Here is a 25,483-nt window from a genome sequence, read left to right as displayed (position 1 = left end):
CCTCCCTGTGATTTGATACTGCTAGGGCAGGGACCCTGTTCTATGGACTGACAAGTGTGATATTTACAGGGTGCCTCACACTGCATGGCAGAGATGCTCCCAAGGGCAAAGGAAGATTCATGCCCATGCGTTTGCCTCAGAAGTGTGATTTTCCCTCTATTCAAACTGGAGGACTTCAAAAGGGGGAGCCATTGCAACTCCTGTGCCAGCTGACCAAGGAAAGACATTTGGCTGGGGTGTTGGAAATACTGCCCACATTTGGGAACAAATCCAGCCCATTTGATTTAAAAGACTTTTTACATAAAGACATTTATTTCAGTAATCTATAGAAGCAGCAATGTGAAATCATGACAGTTTGAATGTTATTTTTGCGGCTGTAAAATGAGACCATGTGGGTCTTCTTGACATGTGGTGGACGTGAATGGCAGTTAAGAGGCATTTCTTGGAAAAGCGTACATGACACAGATATGAAACTTGATGGGTTTAGGCTTATGTGTAGCCATTTGTAGAATTTTAGGTAAAATGTTTTCGTTGATTAACTGCGAAATGGTGCCTGAAGGGCAAAGCAGCATCGCACAGACTTGGTGTTTGAAATGGCATATTACTTGTAAAATATGGGATCTGCCTATCTGATTTTCATGAGGATAACAATTGTAAATATAAGGGATTTGTTTCATAACCGATATTGGCAAAAGTAACTCTGGTGAAACAAAGCACATCATAAAACACACACACTAAAACTGATGTCACTGCCCTGGAACCAATCTGCCGTCAGGGAGCTGGCAAAACCTGCAGCCTGACCTATCCCATCCAAGAGGTATGTGCAAGTTACTTCCGCCCACTTAATAAAAATCCTCTGATGTCATCCGGCTTATAAAAGGAGGCGGCATAGGGAGAGTCAGGACATTCAAAAATCTGGACATTCAAAATCCATACCTTCAGACTTTGAACATTCATAATTCACCCTGCAACGCTCCAGTCTTCAGAGCTAGGCCCAAAGGTAGCTGAACCACCTATCCAGAACTTTCTATCCAGGCAGAACCACATATCCAGAACTAAACCCTACAAAAATCCCAATAATTCAGGGAGAAAGGAGGAAAGGCTGCTGACCCCTTTGGGAGAATCCAGTAACTAGAAATGTCTTTGCCCAGCTGATGTATTCCGCTGTCCGCATAGACCAGACCCTGGTTGCCCCGCTGTGAGAGCCCAGCCGCTGCACAGTGACCAGATCCTTGTCCAGCTGTCCAGAGACCCAGTTAGCTGTCCAAACTACCCAACTCAAGAACATTTTGTAAGTATCACCCTCCCAAGTACAAAAATGGCATACCCCGCTCTGTTACCTTGCATTGATTGATTGATTATTTGTATAGCGTCTACACACAATGTGTTTCAAAGCACTTCAAGGAGAGAGGGTGTCATGACCTGGCGAAATTGCCCCTTCTGGACCTCATGGTCATTGTCACGAAGGGCTTGTACTCCTTGTTCCTCCCAACATGGCCCTTACTCTCTACATTGGTTTCCTTTGATCCTCTTACTTCCTTCCTTGCCTTTTATCCCGTTCCTGGATTTTCCCCCCTACTTACTCGTTCATCGCTAATCCTGGATACCCTGGAACCACGAACTTCCCGGAACTCTGAAAGCGTCCTGCAACCTGACGAGGCTCGGGCGAGCCTATTCAAGACCCGAACCATCCACAGGAAGAGTCCTGCGGCCGAACAAGGGAGATCCCGATCACAGGTGAGACGGGGGGAGATTTACGACAGTTTGAGACGCCAAACGATCAATACGGATTCTACCATGGAGAATGCTATTCAGGACCTGATGCGCGGAATGCAAGAACTTTCCACAGAGATGCAGAATTTAAAAGCCGAGAATGCGGCGCTAAGACAGCTTGTCTTGTCACGTGACTCCGCGAACAAGGACAGCGTATTATTGGGAGGAGTGGTTGATAAATACAACGGTTCAACAAAGACCTTACGTGGATTCCTGGATTCCTGTTTGGTACATTTTACCTTCAAGCCCTACTATTTCTCAACTCGTAGGGCTAAGGTGGGCTTCATAATATTGCATCTTTCCGTTAATGCCCTTACATGGGCCACTCCTTTACTCAATTCAGGGGATGCTCTCCTGGATGATTATGAAGGGTTCATCGCGGAACTCAAGACCATGTTCGAACGTCCAGAGCTGGTCCACGGTGCTCAAGAGAAGTTACTTGACTTCCAACAAGGATCCCAAGACATGTTGACCTATGTTACCAGATTCAAACAGCTAGCCAAAGAGGCGGACTGGCCCCTGTAAGCCAGTTTTAACTTGTTTCGCAGAGGTCTAAATGAAGAGATTAAGGACGAATTAGCCAGGGTGGCACGTCCTAGTTCATTCCAGGCCCTCCTGGACTTGTCTATGCAAATAGACTTCAGAATCCAAGAAAGAAAGGCCGAAAAGAAAAAGAATAAAGTCTCAATTCAAAGAAACTCCCCAGAGAATACTACAAGGACAGAATCTGCCAAGAATCCGAGCACTGATTCTGAACCCATGCAACTTGGAGCCTTTCGTGGACCAATTTCCTCTCAGGAAAGGTTAAGAAGGATACACACAGGCTTATGCATGTATTGTGCCTCAGATAAACATCTAGTTAAAGAGTGTCCTCTGGCTCCTCCCCGACGCTCGGGGAAACGCCAGCTCCCGATCCTAAATGGAGCAAGGTTTCGGGAGAGCGATGTTTGCTCCACATCAATTCCATCCTTGAACTCTCCTGGACAAAACAAATTGGTGATATTACAGGCCTTTTTATCGCCATCCAAGGACAAGGTCTACCCCATACTGGCCTTGGTGGATTGCGGAGCAATGGGAGTCTTCATTGATCAAGATTGGGTCAGAAGTCATAACATTCCATATGAAGCAAGAAGTTTTTCACAGCCAGTGGAAGCAATTGACGGAAGACCTCTTTCCTCAGGACCCATAAGTCTGCAAACAAGGGAGATCCATCTTTCCATAAATCATCATCAAGAAAGGATTGTGTTTGACATTATAAAATCAGCCCATTACCCCTTCGTTCTGGGCATGCCCTGGTTACAAAGGCACAATCCATATATTAACTGGACGGCCGGATCCTTATTCCTGGGCTCGGAGTTCTGTATGAACCATTGTTTAAACCTGGATACCTCAGTCACAGCCCCTCTAAGTCTACCAAGATGTCCAGAGACACCACTCATGGTTTCCAATATTGTACAAGTTCCAGAGATCTATCAAGAGTATGCTGATGTATTCTCTACTGCCATTGTTCAAGCCTTACCTCCACACAGACCCGAAGACTGTGCCATAGATACTGAACCCTCAGCAGTGATTCCCTTTGGCAGGATGTTTATCCTTTCAGAACCCGAAAAGAGAGCCCTCCGGGAATACCTAGACACTAATCTTGAGAATGGCACCATAAGACCTTCAAAATCACCAGCTGGTGCTTCATTGTTCTTCGTTCCAAAAAAAGATACCAAAGAGCTCAGACCTTGCCTGGACTATCGGGGCCTAAATAAATACACCCTGAAAGACAGATACCCACTACCCCTGATCTCGGATATCCTTGAAGCGGTGAGAGGTGCAGTGATATTCACGATACTGGATCTCCGAGGTGCTTACCATTTGATCCGTATCCGGGAAGGAGACAAATGGAAAACAGCCTTTAGAACACCCTTTGGTCACTTTGAATACCTAGTCATGCCCTTTGGTCTGACTAATGCTCCCGCAGTCTTCCAGTGTTTTATGGATAGGGTGTTCTCTGACATGTTATTTCTCAATGTTATCGTCTATTTGGATGACATATTGATCTTCTCCAAGGACTTCTTGAAACATGAAGAACATGTAAAAGCAGTACTTCATCTCCATGAAAATCAACTATTAGCCAAACCAGAAAAATGTTTGTTTCATGTTACATCAGTTCACTATGTGGGATTTGTCCTTAGTTCAGAAGGAATTAGTATGGACCCTTCAAAGGTGAAGGCCATACTGGCTTGGCCCGCCCCAACATCTGTTAAACAAATACAATCCTTCCTGGGGCTTGCCAACTTCTACCGGAAATTCATTCCCACCTTTTCCGAGATTGTTCAATCCATTGTTAATCTCCTGAAGAAAGACGTTCCATTTAACTGGTCTATACCACAAGACAAGGCATTCCAACGCTTGAAAGAAGAATTCACTCAGGCCCCCATCCTGGCCCAACCTGACATAAATCGTCCTTTTCTAGTGGAAACTGATGCCTCCAATTACGCCATAGGAGCAGTTTTAAAACAAGAATCCGATGATAAGTTGGAACATCCCATTGCTTATCTCTCACGGATCCTGACCACCTGCGAGACTCACTACTCAGTTCTGGAGAAGGAGTTATTGGCTATTCGTCATGCCTTCACTGAATGGAGACATTTACTCCTGGGTGCTAAATATCCAGTTCAAGTCTGTACTGATCATAGAAATCTTCAGGTCCTACAATCCATGGAGTGCAGGAACAGTAGACAAGCTCGATGGGCCTATTTCTTTGCTCAATATCAATTTCAAATTTCACATGTTCCTGGATCGCAAAACTTGATTGCCGATGCCCTTTCTCGACGTCCCGACTACGTTCTCTTGGAGGATAAGATCTATCCTAAAATGTTTCCACCTACAATCTTTGTAGCTCAAGCGATCAATCTCCTGGAAGAAATCAGAGCACAGACTCAATTATCTGAACTCTGGAAGTACATATCGAAGAAAAATCCCTGGCGCCTGACAATCAAGGAAGGATATTTATTCAAGAACAATTCAGTGGTCATTCCGACAAAAGAACTTCAACAGAAGGTACTCTTCACTCCGGCCATCGAGGAGTAACCAACGCCTTCCGTCTTATACAAAGACAGTTCTGGTGGCCAGGGATGAAGTCCAGTGTAGTTCAATACATCAAGACCTGTGCTATTTGTAGTCAGAACAAATACGATAATCAGAGGCCGGCGGGTCTGCTTCTACAACCTATGTTGCCAACCAGACCCTGGGAAGTTATTGCCACTGACTTCATTGTTGAATTACCACCTTCCCGAGGATATACAACCATCATGGTAACCATTGACTTGTTCACTCATCTAGCTCATTTTACACCATTGTATAAACTACCATCTTCCTCAGAACTTGCTGGAATTTTCCTGGAACATATTTTTCGTCTTCATGGCCTTCCTTCCAAGATTATTTCGGATCGGGGACCTCAGTATATTTCACAATTCTGGAAACATCTCTGTCGTGTTCTAGGAATCCAACGTGCCCTTTCTTCAGGCTATCATCCACAAACCAATGGAGCAACGGAACGAGTAAATCAAACCCTGGAACAATATCTTTGTTGTTTTGCCACCAAGGTTCAAGACGATTGGCCTCTCCTTATACCTTTAGTCGAATTCTCCTACAATAACTCAGATCATTCAGCTCTCAAGATCAGCCCTTTCTATTGTAGTCAAGGTTATCACCCGTCTGTTTTACCATCAGTTCTTCCAGAATCTACTCCGGTACCTACCCTTGACTCTTGGATTCAGACGCTGATCGACTTACAAAGAGAGGCTAAGGATCAGTTAGAACAGGCCCAGACTCGAACCAAAAGATATGCGGACTCTAAGAGAAGACCATCACCTTCCTATTCAGTTGGCGATCAAGTCTGGTTAGCCTCGAAAATGTTACCTCGACCTCTACGACCAAACATATTAGCTCCTCGCTATTATGGTCCATTTTCTATAAAGGAGATCATCAATCCTGTCTCCTTCCGACTTAAGCTCTCAGATTCCTGGAAGAAGATACATCCAGTCTTCCATACTTCCCTGTTGAAACCCTACGTTAGTTCTACTTGAAAACCCTTCAAACCCACACCTGTTGTTGTGGACGACCAGTTGGAATATGAGGTGTCCAGGATTTGTGATTCCAGGTATAGGAGGGGTCGACTACAATATCTGGTCGAGTGGAAAGGCTACCCCCCTAGTGAGAGAACATGGCAACCAGTTTCTAATTTAAAGACCCTTCCTTTGCTCAGAAGATTCCATTTTATTCACCCAGGCAAGCCTGGAGGAACCAATCTTCGGAGGGGGCATGCGGTCATGACCCGGCGAAATTGCCCCTTCTGGACCTCATGGTTATTGTCACGAAGGGCTTGTACTCCTTGTTCCTGTCACGCTCACCTGATTCCCACGGAGGCGCAGGTCTGGCTTCGAGTGCTGATGCTTCTTCAATGGTGAAGCGCAGAACTCTGATGATGGACAAGAAGGGCCCCTCTACTCTGGATTTTCTGGCTCGCAGGAATATTCCCCTGTGCGTGAAAAGGGAGTATTACCTACTGACGGAATAATGCTCAAGCCTCCCACTCCCTTCCAACCCTCCTCGATACCCTTCCACGATTCCCCGTGAAGTCTCACCTTAGGGGCTGAAAGGATGAGTTCTCCATCCTGCTTCTGATGCAGGGGCGCGTTGAAACCCAGTTACTTCACTGGATTGAGGTTTGATGGGAGTTCAAAATAAGCTTGACTATTCAGGTGAGGCGCAGTAAGAGTTCTGTTGCAAGTTCAAAAGTTCAAGCTTAATAATAATGTTCATTGTCTTATTGCAGCAAGCGCTAATGCTTATGTCTTTTTCCCTTAGGGGCCGGGGTTCGGAATGCCAGAGATATGGAGCCGACCCGAAGTGTAAGTTCTGGATGGGCGTTCAGGTAATGTCTTTGCATTCGCTCATTCAATGTCTTTGTGTTTTTTCCCCATTGGGGCCGTGGTCCGGAATGCCAGGAAACGGCAGGACCCGAAATGAAATGGGAATGACCCAACAGGTAAGTCTTAGAAGGAAACTGAGCTTTTCCTATTTCCCTTCCTTCTCTCACCTTGTTTTCTTGTCTTTTCTCTCCAGGCTCTGGGAAGTGGGTGCGGATCCGGATGATCGCTGCTGAAGATGGAGGCGCCCAGGAAAGGTGAGTGAAATGCAGCGCTGCAGCGATCGAAGCGAAATGCTTTTAAAATGATGTCTTCCCTTTCAGGATCGTCGGTGTGATGTCCCCGTGATGCAGCTTTAGCAGGTAAGGTCTTCTTTCTCTCCAATTCTCTCTTATCTCCCTTTGCAGGCAACCCAGGATGCTGACAGGCGTGGCTGAAGTCCAGATGCAGGAGCTGACACGGTGAGCGTCCAGCTGCGAGGAGCAGAACAACGCGAAGCGTGAGTTGCTGATCGGGCGTGGTTTAAATAGCTTTGGAAGAAGTTCCAGGCATGTATCCTTCCACTGATCAGGTATGTATCCTTCCCCGACCACACCCAGGTGGAAAGTAGTCCAACAGGTAAAGTAGTTCCATTCAGGCCTCAAGAGGGCCTGGATGTAGCAGCATGGTCTGCATCAGGTAAGTGCACATTAAAACACTTGAACACATGTCTAGCTTTATGAGCCTGGCGCCTAAGGCGCCAGGACAGGGGTCCAACATGAGCCTGGCGCCTAAGGCGCCAGGACTGTGTCCAAAGGGCCCCAGCTTGGGCCCGCAGGCACTTCCCTGGGGGGAAAGATGCCTGCCTCTGGGGTTGCTGGGTCGGACATGGCTCCTTGGAGGTAGGCATCATGACAGTTCCTCCCAACATGGCCGTAACAAGCTTTGTGCTACGCACTAGCTTTCACGTCGTGGCACGTACTATAAATTGGTCAAGCCCCTGCGGGTCCGCGTGTCTCAACACTATCTTCGGTAGTGACCCGACATGTGCTTACTCTCTACATTGGTTTCCTTTGATCCTCTTACTTCCTTCCTTGCCTTTTATCCCGTTCCTGGATTTTCCCCCCTACTTACTCGTTCATCGCTAATCCTGGATACCCTGGAACCACGAACTTCCCGGAACTCTGAACACGTCCTGCAACCTGACGAGGCTTGGGCGAGCCTATTCAAGACCCGAACCATCCACAGGAAGAGTCCTGCGGCCGAACAAGGGAGATCCCGATCACAGGTGAGACGGGGGAGATTTACGACAGAGGGAACATGGGAGAATACAGTTGCATTCTTACAGGTCCTTGAAAGAAATCAGAATTCGAAAATAACTATCACATCTGATAGTACAAGTGCATGGACCAAAAATGGAGAGGAGAGGGAGGAAAAAAGGAGACAAGACTAGCAGTAACATTACTATGCGTGACGACAATTGTTGTAGTGCATGAATGACGAGGGGTTTGTGGGAGTGGAGAGGAACAGAACAAATGACTATCTTGAAATGTCAAAATTATTCAAAGGTAGTGCTTGGGAGGGAGTGGGAGGAGAAGACAAGGAGGGAAGGCGGAGACAGACAAGCTGTTATCAGAGGTCAAGGGACAAATGATAAGAGTAAGCGCTAAGATATCATTGGAAAGGTGGGGGGAGGGCAGGGAAGGGCAAGATGGTTACAAAAGACAGGCAGCTACGATTACTATGCCTGACGGCAATTGAGGTAGAGCTAATCTTTCACAGGACAATGGGAGGGAGGGAAGGAAGGAGGGGAAGGCAAGCAGCTGCAAAGACAGGGGGCTACAATTACTATGCCTGACGGCAATTGGAGTAGTGTCGTAATTTGACAGAAGGAGGGGAAAGGAAGGGAATGAGGGGAGGGTAGGCGGGGGACGGGGAGGAGAAAGGGGGGGGCATAGAGTGCTAAAGGCAAGCAGGGTGTCCGTGGGGGGCAGAGAGACACTCCCAGGGTGCAGGGGTGGGGCTTGAAGACATTCACAGGGATAAAGGGAGGGGGGGCTTGGAGACACGCGCAGGGGTTGAGGGGGACACAGACGTGCTCACAGTGGTAAGGGAGACACAGACTTGCTCACGGGGGCATGGGGACACACAGACTTGCTCACGAGGGCATGGGGACACAGACTTGCTCACAGGGGCATGGGGACACACACATGCTCAGGGGGGGATAGGGGGCATACTTGCTCACGGGAGCATGGGAGACATACAGACTTGCTCACCGGGGCATGGGGACACAGACTTGCTCATGGGGGCATGGGAGACACACAGACTTGCTCACGGGGGCATGGGGACACACAGACTTGCTCACGGAAGTATTGGGGGACACTGACTTGCTCACATGGGCATGGGGACACACTGACTTGCTCACATGGGCATGGGGACACATACTTGCTCACATGGGGTTGGGGGGACACAGACTTGCTCACTGGGGCATGGGGACACACAGACTTGCTCACAGGGGCATGGGGGGGACACAGACTTGCTCACAGGGGCATAGGGACACACAGATTTGCTCACGAAGGTATGGGGACACACAGACTTACTCACATGGGCATGGTGACACACAGACTTGCTCACGGAGGTATCGGGGGGACACAGACTTGCTCACGGGGGTATGGGGTGCACAGACTTGCTCACAGGGGCATGGGGGACACAGACTTGTTCATGGGGCATGGGGACACACAGACTTGCTCACGGGGCATGGGGGGGGCACAGACTTGCTCACAGGGGCATGGCGACACACAGACTTGCTCACGGGGGCATGGGGGACACAGACTTGCTTATGGGGAATGGGGACACAGACTTGCTCACGGGGAATGGGGACACAGACTTGCTCACTGGGGCATTGGGACACACAGACCTGCTCACGGGGCCACACAGACTTGATCACAGGGGCATGGGGACACACAGACTTGCTCACTGGGGCATGGGGGGGACACAGACTTGCTTACGGGGCCTGGGCACACACAGACTTGCTCACAGGGGCATGGGGGACACACAGACTTGCTCACAGGGGAATGGGGGGACACAGGCTTGCTCAGGGGGCAGCTAGTGGCGTACCATATGGTGGACAGGGGTAGACAGGACCTTGATGTGGGCCTTGTCTAGATGGGCCGGCTCCCGTCTCTGGGTTGGCGGGATTGCCATAACAAGCCATGTGCACCCAATGGGAGTGGGAGCAGGGACAGGCCAGGCACACACAGTTACGTGAGGAAACAAAGGCGGCCATGTTTGGAAGGCCATAGTCAGAGGTGCAAAGGCTGAAAGAGCCTTTGGAAAGGCGAAAAATGATGAATGCAGCAGAAAGGAACAGGTGCTGCCAAACAGATGTAATCCACAAAGAGTGATTCACTAGTGACATCAATTTAAAAGCATTTTTTCATTTTTGTCCACAGTTATTGCTGTGCGCTCTGTAATTTCACTAGGCTTACCCCAGTCAGGTGGAATGAGCAGCACAGGCAATGTGAGGCAGCAGGACAGGCATTAGCGATCCAGGTGCCCTTTCCCTCTGCCCCGCAGCACCCTCAATCCGTGCCGGACATCCAAATTGCTGCGCACTGCTGGGGGTAAGGAACAGTGACATTGATTGACTTTTGTTTTGCTGCAGCGAGCGACTTTAACTTTGTTGGGCAATTCACACAATCCGATCGTGCTTGTGTTCTATGGGCTGTCGCTTACATCTTGTTGCGTTCCGTGCCTGTTGCACTTGGATATTTGAAATCCTGTCCAATCCTATAAGAAAACCTATAAGAACACTAGTAACCTCCCAAATTGTCAGAATCTTTTGTGTATCCTGTCCTTAGAAGAATATGTGTTAGTCTCTCTTTGTTAGCGTAATTCTTTTCAAATCATTTCAGTTCTTTGTGTAAGTCCTTAGTAGTATCTTTGAATACATTTGTTAATTTCCCATAAGGATGAACACGGTACGAATAGATTAACATTGCAAATTAACCTTCTTGCATGCAGTGTATTTCTTTAATAATTTTGCTACTAAAATACAGTTGCAGTAGAACAAATCATTTTTCTAACAAAACCAAGTTTGCCTGTGAAATTGTTTCTATTCTAAAATCCGATGTTCCTTTCCTATAAAGAATCACATACTGTCATCCATCAAAAGTCAGCCTTTCACTTCAGTCTCATACCTGTTTTGTGCCTTTGTACCTCATCAGAAAAAACGATTTCCGATTTTGACTGTTTAGCTCATTTCCTAAGGTGTTTGCTTGTTTTAAACCCGTGAAAAATAAGAAATTGCAATTCTGCCACGTGTGATTTTGCTGCACTGCTTTCCTTCCCGAAGTCAATTTCCTCACCAGTATGCATGTTGTTTAGTACCCTACCCTTGTAGCTTGTAATCTTTCTTGCCTGCTTAGGCCAGTCACATGAATTCCTGTGTTATCCATTGTACCGCAAGTGTAAACTGACTTCTAACTACCCAGTGAATTCCGAGTGCCATTTTGCTAATTTTTCAAGGGTTTTCAATTCGTTTTGGCCTCCCATTCAGGTGCGGTCGGCCGGATTTCCAATCTGATTTGTGCCTCTTATATCTTACTCTTTGCTTCTCCTCTCCACCCACACAAAACTTGTTTAACAGGGGTTTGGTGGATTGTTGCTGGGGGAATGCATAACAGTGGTGCTATCTAAAAGTATGACCAAAAAGTGATCTTACTTCCATTTATATTTGCATTGATGTATCTGGTATCAGAAAGTTAAATTAAGTGTATCATATCATTTTGCTATGTAATTATCACAACACTGGTGATTGCAGGCCTATATTGAATCTGTGTGATTTTCATTTGAATTTAAAAATAAATAAATATTTCATTCTTACACACCGGCCTGATTCATGGTCCACTGCGACACAGGGTGTTTGTCAAGGGGGGTGTGAGACGGGTTGGCTGCCTTCTCAAAGTAGAATCCAAAATTAATAAAAATTGAAATCATATTTATTGTGTGCCACATCCCTGGCCAGTGGAAAGAGTCCTGGTCTGGAGTGTGCCGTGTTTTTAAATCCGTGACACTTACAAGTGACTACTGTGAAGCGGAAAAGACACGTGAAGGCAATGCTTGGATTATTTAACAGTAATCTTCATTACTCCGATTTTTCTTTTTCCTCATCACAGTACTTGCGTCCCTCCGGGCATAGATGTATTTGAATTGGGTCAAAGGTGTAATAATTAAGCAAGGCTTGCTGGGAGGTTCGGAGCCTTCTACTCCTAGTGGTGAAGGATGGTGAAGGCAGGGCAAGTGAAAGACCAGAAATAACTAAAAATTGCTGACATAGAGGTGAGTAACTCGCAGGTAAATACTGGGAAGAGTAGGATTAGGAGTAATCAGATTACTGGTAAGTAATCAGAGCATTCCATCATACCCTTTATATGTTAGTATGGGTCGGTTAATCATCCTGCTGTACTTGATGATAATAAAAGAACCTGAAAAGCTGGTGATCATTGGCTGGCAGACATTTTCAATGAATACTGCTAGCTCATGGGTCTGCAACGTTTGGCTTTCCAGAGGTTTTGGACTGCAACGGCGCAGGTGTTAGCTGCCGCCAGGGACCCGGGGGAAGCCTGCCTGGGAGTCTGCTCTCCCTCTCCTTAACGCCGGACCGAAGCCCCGCCCCATCATGAACATAATGGTGCGGGCTTCACCCGTGGAGGTGTAAGCCCGCGCGAATCAAGAGCGCGGTTGTTTGCTGCCGCCAGGGTGCTCGCGCACCGTCAAGTGGAGCCACCAAGGGTACATGCTATTGTCAATGGATCACCCATAGACTTCCATCGGACCTGGACCGTGTCAAAGGTGAGAAAGGTATCTGCCTCCCCTTTACCAGAGACCAGAGACTTAAATAGACCGATCTGTGTTGCAGGAATGGCTGGATGTGTAGGTCTGGCGGAACTCTCCCCCCTCTCTATTTGTAAGTCGCCCCTCATTTCAAACCTGCAAGCCACTCCTATTCCTAAAGCGGACTGCAAGCTCATGATAGGTTGGAGAACGGGGGTTGGAGGGGCCACAACTTCAAACCTGTAAAGCGACAGGGGAGGTTCAGGAAAGCAGAGCCCATCCTGTGGCTGCCAGTGCAGGCAGGGCATTGGCCCCAGCACCTGTTGTCATCACTGAAGTCATGGGGGGAGCGAAGGGGGACCAGTCTTTGAATACTTGAGTACCCATAGCCCTCGCTCCCAGGGGGAGCCCCATGGGCCTATTCAAGATCAAGTATTGAACTCCCTATCTGCCTTTACACCAGTTTAATTTGTGCCCTAACGCCAACCTGTTGACCCACAGAGGTGGTTTTGACTGTATTGCCACTGCAAATTTCCTCGATACCCTGGGCAATGATTGTTAAAGGATAGCAAAGCTCATTGGGGACTCGGAGCCACTGGCTCCACCATTGATACCGTCAGCGCCTCAACTTCCTCCTGAGCTGTCCCCAAGGCCTGCCCCTGGCACTACATGCTTGACCCCAGATCCACGATTGGCCCTGGCCGCAGAGGCTGTTCATCCCCCGCCTCGCCTCTACCCACCTGCCAGCAGACCCAATGGACCTGGTACATGAAAGATCTTGTGAGGGAAAGCCTTCCTTGAGCCCCCCCCCCCTTGCAGCACATGGAGTAAGGTCACGTCAGCTGCACTTTCCAGGGCTAGCTCCGTCCTACGCCTAACTCCACTCCGGTCCCTCCAAGTAATCTACTCAAGGGAATCTGTCCCCGCCAGCCTCATCACCTAAGGATAAAACTGTTACCCCGGTTGTTGCTGCTACCGTGTTCTCTCCAAACTGGCCAACATCAAATTACTACTGGTGGCTTTGCTCAAGGGCATGACAGAGGCCAGGGGGGATAAAGTGGGAGGAGAGGTTTGCATGGTTGGAAACTTCCTACTTGGGGATGTGTATGGAGGTTTGGGCCCAACTGTTGGCACGAGCCCACAACCTTAGGGTCTCCATCTCCCTCTTCTGCAGTTGTCCTGAATGCTTGTAGCTTGAGGAGCCAACCTGTGGCTGCTCAACCCCCAGCCCTTAATACTCTAACACAGCCCCCCAAAGGTCCATATCCCGGGGCCTGTGCCCTTACCCAGGGTGTCCCATCCCCCAAAGATCTATGCCCCCACGATCCTGGGCACCATGCATCTCCCAGGGAGGGCAATCAGCGCACACAACCACCGCTCAGGGGGGCCTCTATGCAGACATAATGCCCACAAAGGTCCTAGAAGAACCACTGTGTTTCTCTACGGGGTACCAAAACTGCCCTCTGATAGAAGAGAACCAAGGGATGCCCTTCAGAATAAATGCCTCCAATGGCTACACCATGTGGGGGGATTGTGTTTTTGTGACAAGGAACGCCATGGTGGAATGTACTAGATTGTCCAACAGATTACATGGCAAGGGATGTTTTGAGAACTTGTAATGGGCATGGGCAGTCCCGAAGAAGTGGTATCACAGTGAGCAGATGCACTACTTCTAGTCCTGCTGTCTTCTATGACGTTTCTAGAAGCAAGAGCCCTCTTTTCAGGGCAAATCTTACTGCTTTGGGGCCCCCGACGCTTTGGGAGCTAAATGGACCATGGGGTTGGGAGCTATGAAAATCGATTTGAGATCTGTACTGGGGTACTTACAGAGGGTGTTGCTTCTGTCTTTTGATGCCTTTCCCTTTTTCTTGCTTTTGGAATGTTTTATTTTAGAATTGTATTGACAGGATGCACTTTGATGGCCCTTCGGCCGAATAAAGTTATTGATCATGAATGCTGTTAAGTAATCTGACCATTCCATCATACACTTTATATGTTAGTATGGGTTGGTTAATCATCCTTCTGTACTTAATGATAATAAAAGAACCTGAAAATCTGGTGATCATTGACTGACAAGACATTTTTAAGGAATACTGCTAGCTCATGGGTCTGAAACGTTTGGCTTCCCAGAGGTTTTGGACTTCAACTCCCATGATACCTCACCATTGCCTATGCTGGTTAGCGATGATGGGAGTGGTAGTCCAAAACATACGGAGAGCCAACGTTTGCAGATTCTAGTTGGATGCTGTCTATAGTGAATTTTGTGAAGTACTAAATAATTCTTCCCCTTGATAATCTTCAGTACAAACCCAGTGTTAGGAAAGATTTCGTAATTGTAGGTAATTTTCCTTCCATGTGGCAACCCCTAAACTTTTTGCTGTTGTTTTTCACCTTGTTCTCGACTTTGCCAGAGAAGTGCAGCCTTCTGCCGCACTCCTCTGGGCTTTCGCTCCATTCTTACGGGGAAACTGACATGCCCTTAAGACAGTCAGTACCGGGAAACGCTGTTTTCCGTAGTTTCTTTTATCATGTTGCGGCTTTCGTGCAACATGACACAAGAGGGCACTGTAAGCTACGTTACTGCTCTCTTGGGTCTCTAGCCTTCTACAGGCCCTAGATACTCTTTTAGGATTGTAACTGATCGGTGCAAGTGATTCACGGACGGGAATGGTGGCAGCGATCGTTTCTTGTGTTTTGAGCTCCTTTTGGCGTTTTAAGCGCGTTTCTCGCGCTTAGCCCAAAATGGTGGCCTGGCTCCCAAAATGGCCAGACCACGAGGCTCCTTTGTCCTGTCCGCTGACCGTCTTGCTCCCTTCACCTTCCCCAGGTCGAGCCGACCCGGGGCCTTCCTTATTTGGGCATGTACTTTCCCGCGAAACACGGATTCTTTCGCGGGCTTCTACATGCCTGGTGTGTGCCTCCAGGATGTGGGCTGGGATGTCTGGTCCCAATACACATCCTGGGTGCCAGAGAGTCTAGGGTGGTGTGAATGCCTGGGACCACCGTGGTCCGTGATAGGTCCACGAATGGTGTGAGTGTTGATGAGCGGATCTCCAATTGGGTCCCCTCCGTTTTGGCGCGAAGGGAACAGTGGATAAGAGGGGGCTGGAAACACCACTACGATGTCGATCTCCTGAGTTCTCACGAACGAAGGAATACAGGAGCCAAGTATCCTGCAACCAAGAGGCTGAACCGAGGAATCGCTGGTGACCCGCTGAAGGACTGCTCCTCTGCACTGCTGTCGCCTTGTGAAACCCTTTTCACCTTTGATCGAACCAGAAGGCCTGTACTGGTACTTCGACCCTTGGAATAGCGGGAACAGGTATACTCGGCATCTTCACCATTTCCTGCTAGTAAGCCTTCGGAAGCGTCTCTGGGCCATCCAGCAGACTGACCAGCCTACACAGGAGTCTTGCTCTGTAACCGCCGCCAGGTTGTGTAGTATTTTGAGTCCTTGTCACTCTCACACGATTCGTACACTTGGCGTTCCCAGGTCTGAAGTGAGTAGTGTACATTTGGCTCAGATACACACGGCCGCTCCGTTGCCCTGCTGTGGTAACAAACTGTGCGAGTTCCTTCGTTTGGGACGTCTTTTACTCAACTCTGCTGCTGCAGACTCAACACGACGACGAGACGTCCCCTGCTCTTCTGAACCTGCCAGCGACTGAAACTGACGCGGAGAAGCCTGGGTCTGCTTGCATCGGGGACCGGTGAGTAGCACAGCTAGGAACTGGTCGCCCTCCTGCAGGAGCCCATAGCTTTTCCCCCCTGTGTCAAAACAGCATGCCTTTCCGTACTCGCGCTTTGCTTCTGCCCACAGTGGAGGCTGCGCTTGAGTCACGGAACACTGTTCTTCTTCATTTGTGCACTAAACTGAACTGCCTGATTCCCTCGAAGAGACTCCTCTTTTTCCCGTTGGCACCAGCGTGTGCAGGTACTTTTGAGCACAAGGCTCCACTCTTCGTAGGGCTCGGACTTCCTTTTAGTTAGGTGCCTCTGAAGGCGGTCTGGGTCTAAGCATTATTTCGCACTGCCTGTTTTCCTTCCCTTTTAGGTGGACTACACATTTCGTGCATCTAACGCTTGACTTGTTTGTATTTGTATATATATTGTATTGGTATGGTATGTGTTGGTTTACTAGAGTTGTATTGTGATTTCTCGCTACGTTCATTGTTTTAAAGGCCTTGGAATAAATGTGTATATATATTTAATATAGCACCTGTTTGGAGTAGTTTGTAAGTGTCCTTGCTTTGTGTGCTCATTGCAGGCTTTCAGTCACCCTCACCCCTCTTGAGACCTAGTCTTGACCGCCGCGATCCCTACTCTGATTGGTCTGGCTTGTCCAGAGGTTACCCTGTTCCAAGTAATTAGGTTGGCCTTCTGAACTTCTACGCCGCCAGGACAGAGTTCAGAAATCCGTCTTAACAAATTGGTGTACATCGGTGGGATACGACTGAAGGTATCCAGTGTTGCGCACGAACTAAGGCATTTCAAGTTATTCCTACCAGGACACGTAGTGAATTGTTATAGTATAACTTTAAAAAGGCCATAGTCCTATCTAACAGTATGGAAACAAATACCTTGATAACTTTAAATGCTTCCAAATCAGAAACATTGAAAAAGATGTGTGCGGAGAGAGGTGTTTCCTCTCAAGGCACGAAATTGGATATGATCCAAAGAATCGTGGCGTGGCAAGAAGCGCAGCTTGACGCCATAACTTCTGAGGACAGTGCGGAAGGAGGTGGGGCTGCTCTCACTGGTAGAACCAACGGTTCTGCCGCTGCACTGATCCACCGCGACCACGAGGACAGGGAGGATGAGATGTCTAATGTTTCCTCTGCCAGTGCTTATGGGGAGGCTATGCTTGAATTCAAGAAGCAAGGGCTGCGGTTTAGGCAGAAGGAGCTTGAATTCAGCATAGCCAAACTAAAAATCGAACAGGCAGAAAAACAGAAAGTCAGGGATCACCAGTTGGAACTGGCCAAGCTTCAGGTTGAAAATGGGTCCAAGGGTCCTGGACATGGGTCTGGGGCCTCCTCTCATCCACGGTTTCCGAAAGATCTGCTCAGTGTGTATGAGGAAAGGAATGACATTATGGACTGGCTGAATGCGTTTGAGTATGCATGCGAAGTTCAACAAGTTGACAATGCTGATAAGATTTCCTGGTTACTCAGCAGACTGCCCCATTCTGGCTGTAGTGCCATTATGGAAATGTCGAAGGCTGAGCGAGCTGATTTCGCAATGTTAAAGCAAACCCTCATTTTAAAGTTTGGGAAGACTCTGGCCCAATATTTGAAACGATTCAGAGAGTATAAGAAAAAGGAAGGTGGTACTTGGGTATCTTATGTCACCGAATCCTTGAAAAACTTAACTGGCTGGGTCGAAGGTTATAAGGTTTCTACCTTCGAAGGCATGATAAATCTTGTCATGCTGGAACACATTTTTGCATCTTCTTCCCCGGAGCTTAAGCAGCATTTGGCCGATTCGAAGGAGATAGATCCTAAGAAGCTGGCCATTGCAGCAGACTTATGGGTGTCACATCGAGTGTCCCATAAGGACATAACTCATCCTGGTAAGCAGGAGGAAGGGAAAAAGTCCAAAGATAAGGAGGGTGGAGAATCTGATAAATCTTCTTCTCAAAAGGGCCACAAAAAGAAAAATAAGGGTAAGACACAAGAGAACTCACAGAGTAGTGGAGGTCAGCCTCCGAAACAGAACTCTTGTTACAATAAGCCTCCCTATGTAAACAGACCCAATGGATCTTGTTTTGCTTGTGGAGCAACTGACCACGTGAAGGGGGATCCCCGGTGTAAGGTTAGACCTTTGGGGTCCACCCTGCTAATCTGGCCTTCTCCTCCTACGAGGAAGAAGAGATTACAGGAGCATCCTTCTCCTCAGACTCATTTCCCAGCGGGATAGAGGCTGAGGTAGTTTTAGTTTCCCTGGGTTCCTGGGAGCCTAAAGTCGCATAGGCTTATGCTAGGATTCCAGATAATACCAAGCACTACTTTAAATACAGTGTGCTGATCAATGGGGTAGATACTCCAGCTCTTAGGGATAGTGGGTGCAGTCGAACTGTAGTGGATTCTACCTTGTTAGACTCAGAGGAAGTTGCCAGAGCTACTCTGATGCCCACTAAGTTGGCTGACGGCCCACTCCGTATGTTCCCAGTAATACCTGTAAATCTTACTTTAAATGGTACAGCAGTCAGGATTCCAGTGAGCATTCAGAGAAACGTCCCGGGAAAGGTCTTGTTAGGTAATGATCTCAGAGCTTTAGGGCTCATAGGAGACACTGCCAAAAGACCCTACACACGGTCTTAAGCACGGGTAGCATTGGCCAAGACCAATACGCTGCCCCAGCCGAAGGGGAAACCCAAGGCGAAAGGAGTAAACAAGTCAAGACGAGGGAAAGAGAATATTCCCCCGAGCTCGCCTACCACTGTGGTGGAGGAAGTTGGTCAATCGCCCGGGCCTGACGAGGAGGTGGCGATGCCTGAAGTATTTGACCCCAACGATCATCCTGAACTAAAAGACTTGTTAGTAGAAGGTGGTCCTGATAGGGACGAATTCAGTAAAGGCCAACGTGAGTGCCCATCTCTGGAAGGCCTAAGGAGACAGGCCTGCTCCCAGCTTGAGGGTGAACCTCCTGGGACGCATAGGATTTATTGGGAAGGTGGACTCCTGTATAGTGAGCCCACAGAGTCTACAGAAGGAGACCATAGGAGGTTGGTTGTTCCCCTTGCTGTTAGGCCCTTCCTCCTGCAGTTGGCGCATGAAGTGCCCCTTGCTGGTCACCTTGATATTAAGAGGACCAAGCAAAGGTTATCCATGCACGTCTACTGGCCCAAGATGGGGGTGCAAGTAGAAAGTCACTGCAGGAGTTGTGCCTCCTGCCAGTTATCTGGTAAGGTTGGCTCGACAATCCAAGCTCCCTTGGTACCACTCCCAGTTGTGGGGGTACCATTCGAAAGGTTAGGGATCGACATCGTTGGTCCCCTTGACCCGCAAACATCCTCAGGCAATAGGTTTATCATGGTGCTGGTCGACCATGCAACCAGATATCCTGAGGCCATCCCATTGAAAACTGTAACTGCCAAGTCAGTTGCAAAAGCTTTACTTGGCATATTTACTAGGGTTGGCTTCCCTAAAGAAGTTGTGTCGGATCGTGGCAGCAACTTTATCTCGAAGTATATGCAGGCTATGTGGAAAGAATGTGGGGTCACCTACAAGTTCTCTTCTGCATACCACCCCCAGACCAATGGTCTGGTGGAACGTTTCAACAGAACGTTAAAGAGCATGATTGGGGCTCTGGAAGAGCCTCAAAGAAGAAAATGGGATCTTTTTACCATGCTTACTGTTCGCCTACCGAGAGGTACCACAGGAGGGTGTTGGCTTCAGCCCCTTCGAACTTCTGTTCGGTCATCCCGTACGGGGACCCTTAGCCATAGTCAAAGAGGGATGGGAGATGCCCACTCCCCCTGTTACTACCAACGTAGTTGATTATGTGCTACGGCTCAGAAAACGGATTGGTACTTCTGATGGGCTTGGCTAGTGATAAATTGAAGGCAGGACAAGCGCTGGTGAAACATTGGTACGACCAGAAAGCTTCCCTCATCAACTTTACACCTGGCCAGCAAGTCCTGATCATGAGTCCCATAAGGCCTCGAGCTTTACAGGACAAATGGTCAGGCCCTTACACAGTGGTGGAGCCCCTGGGTGAGGTTAACTATTTAGTGGACCTTGGAAGGCCTGGACAGGCTCCAAAAGTGTTTCACGTGAATAGGCTGAAGGCTTTCGTCCCAAGAGTCGAAATCGCAGCACTGCTACTGGCTTCAGATGTTGACGAAGAGGAGTCTGAACCTCTCCCCGACCTGTTCCAAAGCGGTACTTCAGATAGCTCCTTTGAGGGTGTCCGAGTGGCCCCTCACCTGACTTCTGATCAGCAGGCTGAAGTAAAAAGTTTGCTTAGGCAGTTTTCCCCCCTGTTTTCACAGTTGCCTGGTTTGACACCTTGGTGCAAACAACATAGACACAGGAGACAGTGTACCTACCAAAAGTAGGGGATACAGGATGTCAGACAAAGTACGGTCTTATATTAAGACCGAGGTCAACAAGATGTTAGACCTTGGGGTGATTGAACCCTCCAGTAGTCCTTGGTCCAGCCCTGTGGTTTTGGTTCCAAAGGCAGGCACTTCTGAATTGAGGTTCTGCGTGGATTACAGGGCTTTGAATGCTGTCACCAAGACAGATGCACACCCCTTGCCTCGAACAGATGAGCTGGTGGATACTTTGGGTGCCTCCAAGTACCTCAGCATGTTTGACCTCACTGCTGGCTATTGGCAAATAGCTTTAGCAGAACATGCGAAGGAGAAGCCAGCGTTTTCTACTCCAGACGGCCTTTACCAATTCCGGGTAATGCCGTTCGGGTTGAAGAATGCACCTGCCACTTTCCAGAGACTTGTGAATCATGTTTTGAATGGGTTGGACGAATTCTGTCTTGCATATCTGGACGATATAGTAGTTTTCAGTGCCACTTGGGAAGACCATGTGAAAGACCTCGGGATTGTGCTCCAGGCTCTTCAGAAAGCACACTTGACCATAAAGGCTAGTAAATGCCAGATTGGACAAGGCTCAGTGGTTTACCTTGGACATGAAGTAGGTGGAGGGAGGATACAGCCACTTCCCAGTAAAGTGCAAGCAGTACAAGACTGGCCTACCCACACTGCACAAACCCAAGTGAGAGCCTTCTTAGGACTCACGGGGTATTACCGAAACTTCATGGCAGACTATGGCACCATAGCTGCCCCTCTGACTGCCCTCACCACTCCGAAGAAACCCAAGAAGGTAACTTGGACCGACGAGTGTGAGAAGGCCTTAAATGGCTTAAAAGACTCCTTGTGCCAGGCCCCTGTCCTCAGGGCTCCTGATTATCAAAGACCTTTTATCGTGTAGACGGACGCCTCTGACACTGGGATAGGAGCTGTACTATCACAAGTAGATGAGAAGGGTAAGGAACACCCTATTGGTTTTATTAGTCGCCAGCTTAAGGACAGAGAGCTCAGATGGTCCACGGTAGAGAAAGAATGTTTCTCTGTTGTGTGGGCCCTAAGGAAGCAGAGGCCCTACCTCTATGGGACCCACTTCACTGTGCAAACTGACCATAAGCCCTTAAAGTGGCTAATGAACATGAAGGGGGAGAATCCAAAGTTGCTTAGGTGGTCCATAAGTCTACAAGGCTTCGACTTCACTATTGAGCATAGGCCAGGTGTCCAACATAGCAATGCTGATGGGTTGTCCAGAATGTTTAACCGACCTGAACAAGAGACTCATCCAGGGGTGGATTAGTTCCCCCTGTCCATAGTCTGGGAGGGGCGAGTGTTAGGAAAGATTTCGTAATTGTAGGTAATTTTCCTTCCATGTGGCAACCCCTAAACTTTTTGCTGTTGTTTTTCACCTTTTTCTCGACTTTGCCAGAGAAGTGCAGCCTTCTGCCGCACTCCTCTGGGCTTTCGCTCCATTCTTACGGGGAAACTGACATGCCCTTAAGACAATCAGTACCGGGAAACGCTGTTTTCCGTAGTTTCTTTTATCATGTTGCGGCTTTCGTGCAACATGACACAAGAGGGCACTGTAAGCTAAGTTACTGCTCTCTTGGGTCTCTAGCCTTCTACAGGCCTAGATACTCTTTTAGGATTGTAACTGATCAGTGCGAGTGATTCACGGACGGGAATGGTGGCAGCGATCGTTTCTTGTGTTTTGAGCTCCTTTTGGCGTTTTAAGCGCATTTCTCGCGCTTAGCCCAAAATGGTGGCCTGGCTCCCAAAATGGCCAGACCACGAGGCTCCTTTGTCCTGTCTGCTGACTGTCTTGCTCCCTTCACCTTCCCCAGGTCGAGCCGACCCGGGGCATTCCTTATTTGGGCATGTACTTTCCCGCGAAACACGGATGCTTTCGTGGGCTTCTACGTGCCTGGTGTGTGCCTCCAGGATGTGGGCTGGGATGTCTGGTCCCAATACACATCCTGGGTGCCAGAGATTCTAGGGTGGTGTGAATGCCTGGGACCACCGTGGTCCGTGATAGGTCCACGAATGGTGTGAGTGTTGATGAGCGGATCTCCCATTGGGTCCCCTCCGTTTTGGCGCGAAGGGAACCGTGGATAAGAGGGGGCTGGAAACACCACTACGATGTCGATCTCCTGAGTTCTCACGAACGAAGGAATACAGGAGCCAAGTATCCTGCAACCAAGAGGCTGAACCGAGGAATCGCTGGTGACCCGTTGAAGGACTGCTCCTCTGCACTGCTGTCGCCTTGTGAAACCCTTTTCACCTTTGATCGAACCAGAAGGCCTGTACTGGTACTTCGACCCTTGGAATAGCGGGAACAGCTATTCTCGGCATCTTCACCATCTCCTGCTAGTAAGCCTTCGGAAGCGTCTCTGGGCCATCCAACAGACAGACCAGCCTACACAGGAGTCTTGCTCTGTAACCGCCGCCAGGTTGTGTAGTATTTCGAGTCCTTGTCACTCTCACACGATTCGTACACTTGGCGTTCCCAGGTCTGAAGTGAGTAGTGTACATTTGGCTTAGATACACACGGCCGCTCCGTTGCCCTGCTGTGGTAACAAACTGTGCGGGTTCCTTCGTTTGGGACGTCTTTTACTCAACTCTGCTGCTGCAGACTCAACACGACGACGAGACGTCCCCTGCTCTTCTGAACCTGCCAGCGACTGAAACTGACGCTGAGAAGCCTGGGTCTGCTTGCATCGTGGACCGGTGAGTAGCATAGCTAGGAGCTGGTCGCCCTCCTGCAGGAGCCCATAGCTTTTCCCCGCTGTGTCAAAACAGCACGCCTTTCCGTACTCGCACTGTGCTTCTGCCCACAGTGGAGGCTGCGCTTGAGTCGCGGAACACTGTTCTTCTTCATTTGTGCACTAAACTGAACTGCCTGATTTCCCTCGAAGAGACTCCTCTTTTGCCCGTTGGCACCAGCGTGTGCAGGTACTTTTGAGCACAAGGCTCCACTCTTCGTAGGGCTCGGACTTCCTTTTAGTTAGGTGCCTCTGAAGGCGGACTGGGTCTAAGCATTATTTCACACTGCCTGTTTTCCTTCCCTTTTAGGTGGACTACACATTTCGTGCATCTAACGCTTGACTTGTTTGTATTTGTATATATATTGTATTGGTATGGTATGTGTTGGTTTACTAGAGTTGTATTGTGATTTCTCGCTACGGTCATTTTTTTAAAGTCCTTGGAATAAATGTGTATATATTTTTAATATAGCACCTGTTTGGAGTAGTTTGTAAGTGTCCTTGCTTTGTGTGCTCATTGCAGGCTTTGTCACCCTCACCCCTCTTGAGACCTAGTCTTGACTGCCGCGATCGCTACCCTGATTGGTCTGGCTTGTCCAGAGGTTACCCTGTTCCAAGTAATTAGGTTGGCCTTCTGAACTTCTGCACCGCAAGGACAGAGTTCAGAAATCCGTCTTAACACCCAGAAGCAAAGCCCAAGTAGGAATGTGACGCTTCTGCAATTGTTGAACATATTTCATAGATGTCTGTCTTTTCCCAAAATTCTATGCCTATACCAGACATCTTCTGTGTGTTGACAGTATTTAGAGCTTTTGCTTTGAAATGTAGCGAAAATTAGGAACGTTTTTGCGATGCGCACTATACGTGTGCAGGGGTAGACAACTTGTTGCTCCCCAGTGTTTTGGTCTGCAACCCCCACAATACTGATACCACAATTCTCCTTACGAGAATCACTTTGCCATCCCAGTATTACCTGTCACTGTGTTGTAGCACACCTACAGTCTACTGCTTTCCCATTACTTCTCTATATTTACTGGACTTTTTGTATGTGTACAGAACATTTCAGAAATGTTATTATCTTGCAGTGCTTGGCCAAATCGTTCCTGCGGAACCCTTAGCAAGAGAGCTTCGTCAGATTGATGCCGTCACGGTGGCCGTGGTGAATCTGCAGTATGACGGCCATATTCTTCCTGTTACGGCAAGTTCATTTTATTCCTCTCCATCCAACAAAACACTCATGTCACTTGACTCTAGTGGGGAGAGTGGAGAATTGATAACTTAAAATCCTAAAGTTGTGAATTTGAAGAAAGGAGACTTGTAGGTCTCCTTAGAGGATTCTTTTTTTTTTTTCTTCAGGGGTATAATAAATTAACCATCCCTACTTCACAACTCCCTGTTCCATTGAACTCAGAAGTTTAAGGAACAGTACTTTTCAGTGTAAGATTAATTTCTCTGTTATGATGCTCACCTTCATTCCCAACTGGTTGTAATTTTAAGAATTTTAGGCTGAGGCTCTGGGTTGCATGTCTCCTATGACTTCACTGTCAAAAACTGTTACACTTTGTTCCTGTTTTTACGCTGTTGCCTCTTCTTTTTTTTTTATCTGTGAGGTGTTTTGTCATTTCCTTCTGGTCACTGTCTTGGGAGTTGTTTATCATATTTCTGTTTGCTAATTGAATATTTGAACAACCATTGGCAAAGCCAGTTGTTTGGTCTTTAACGCTGTTATTTGCATTTTGCATTAAGAGGCACCAGAGTGTAAGAAGAACAGCACAAAGTTTCAAGGGAGGATGCGAGAAGGGATGCAGGTGTGCAAGCAAAAGAGAAGGGGAATAGAGAAAGGGAGCAAGCCAGTTACAGAGGGCACCATCGATAACGAGCAAGAGAAAATATGAACAAGAAAGGGTGAGAGTTGGAGCGTAAGAGAAAAAGCGAGGGTGTAAAAGGAAGGATGAGGGGACAAGTAAGGGCTGTGAGGATACGTGAGAGTTGAAGATGGAATGAGGGTGCAAAAGGGGATATCTACAAGAGTGCCAGGGTCAGAGGGAGATTAAGGGCACGAGAAGGCACGGTTCGAAAAAAGAGTGGCAGCACACAGAGCGAGTAGGTGACGGCGCACAGAGCGAGTGGATGAGGGTGCACAGAGAGTGGATGAGGCTGCACAG

The 25,483-nt window shown here is 48.2% G+C and overlaps 1 protein-coding gene across 4 annotated transcripts in view; it reads left to right on the top strand.

Annotated features, from left to right (window-relative positions):
• PPOX (protoporphyrinogen oxidase) overlaps positions 1-25,483 on the top strand; it is an 867,939-nt gene that overhangs the window by 717,421 nt on the left and 125,035 nt on the right. For all 4 annotated transcript variants that reach the window (XM_069607175.1, XM_069607174.1, XM_069607177.1 and 1 more), the window contains exon 9: positions 24,404-24,516. In XM_069607175.1, coding sequence (XP_069463276.1) covers positions 24,404-24,516 — 113 coding nt within the window. The remainder of the gene's footprint in view (positions 1-24,403; positions 24,517-25,483) is intronic.

This window comes from Ambystoma mexicanum, chromosome 1p (assembly GCF_040938575.1).
Source record: "Ambystoma mexicanum isolate Mex_15411 chromosome 1p, UKY_AmexF1_1, whole genome shotgun sequence".
Classification (NCBI taxonomy): domain Eukaryota; kingdom Metazoa; phylum Chordata; class Amphibia; order Caudata; family Ambystomatidae; genus Ambystoma; species Ambystoma mexicanum.
Note: the sequence above shows the minus strand (reverse complement) of the source record. Positions and strands in the feature narration are given on the sequence as shown.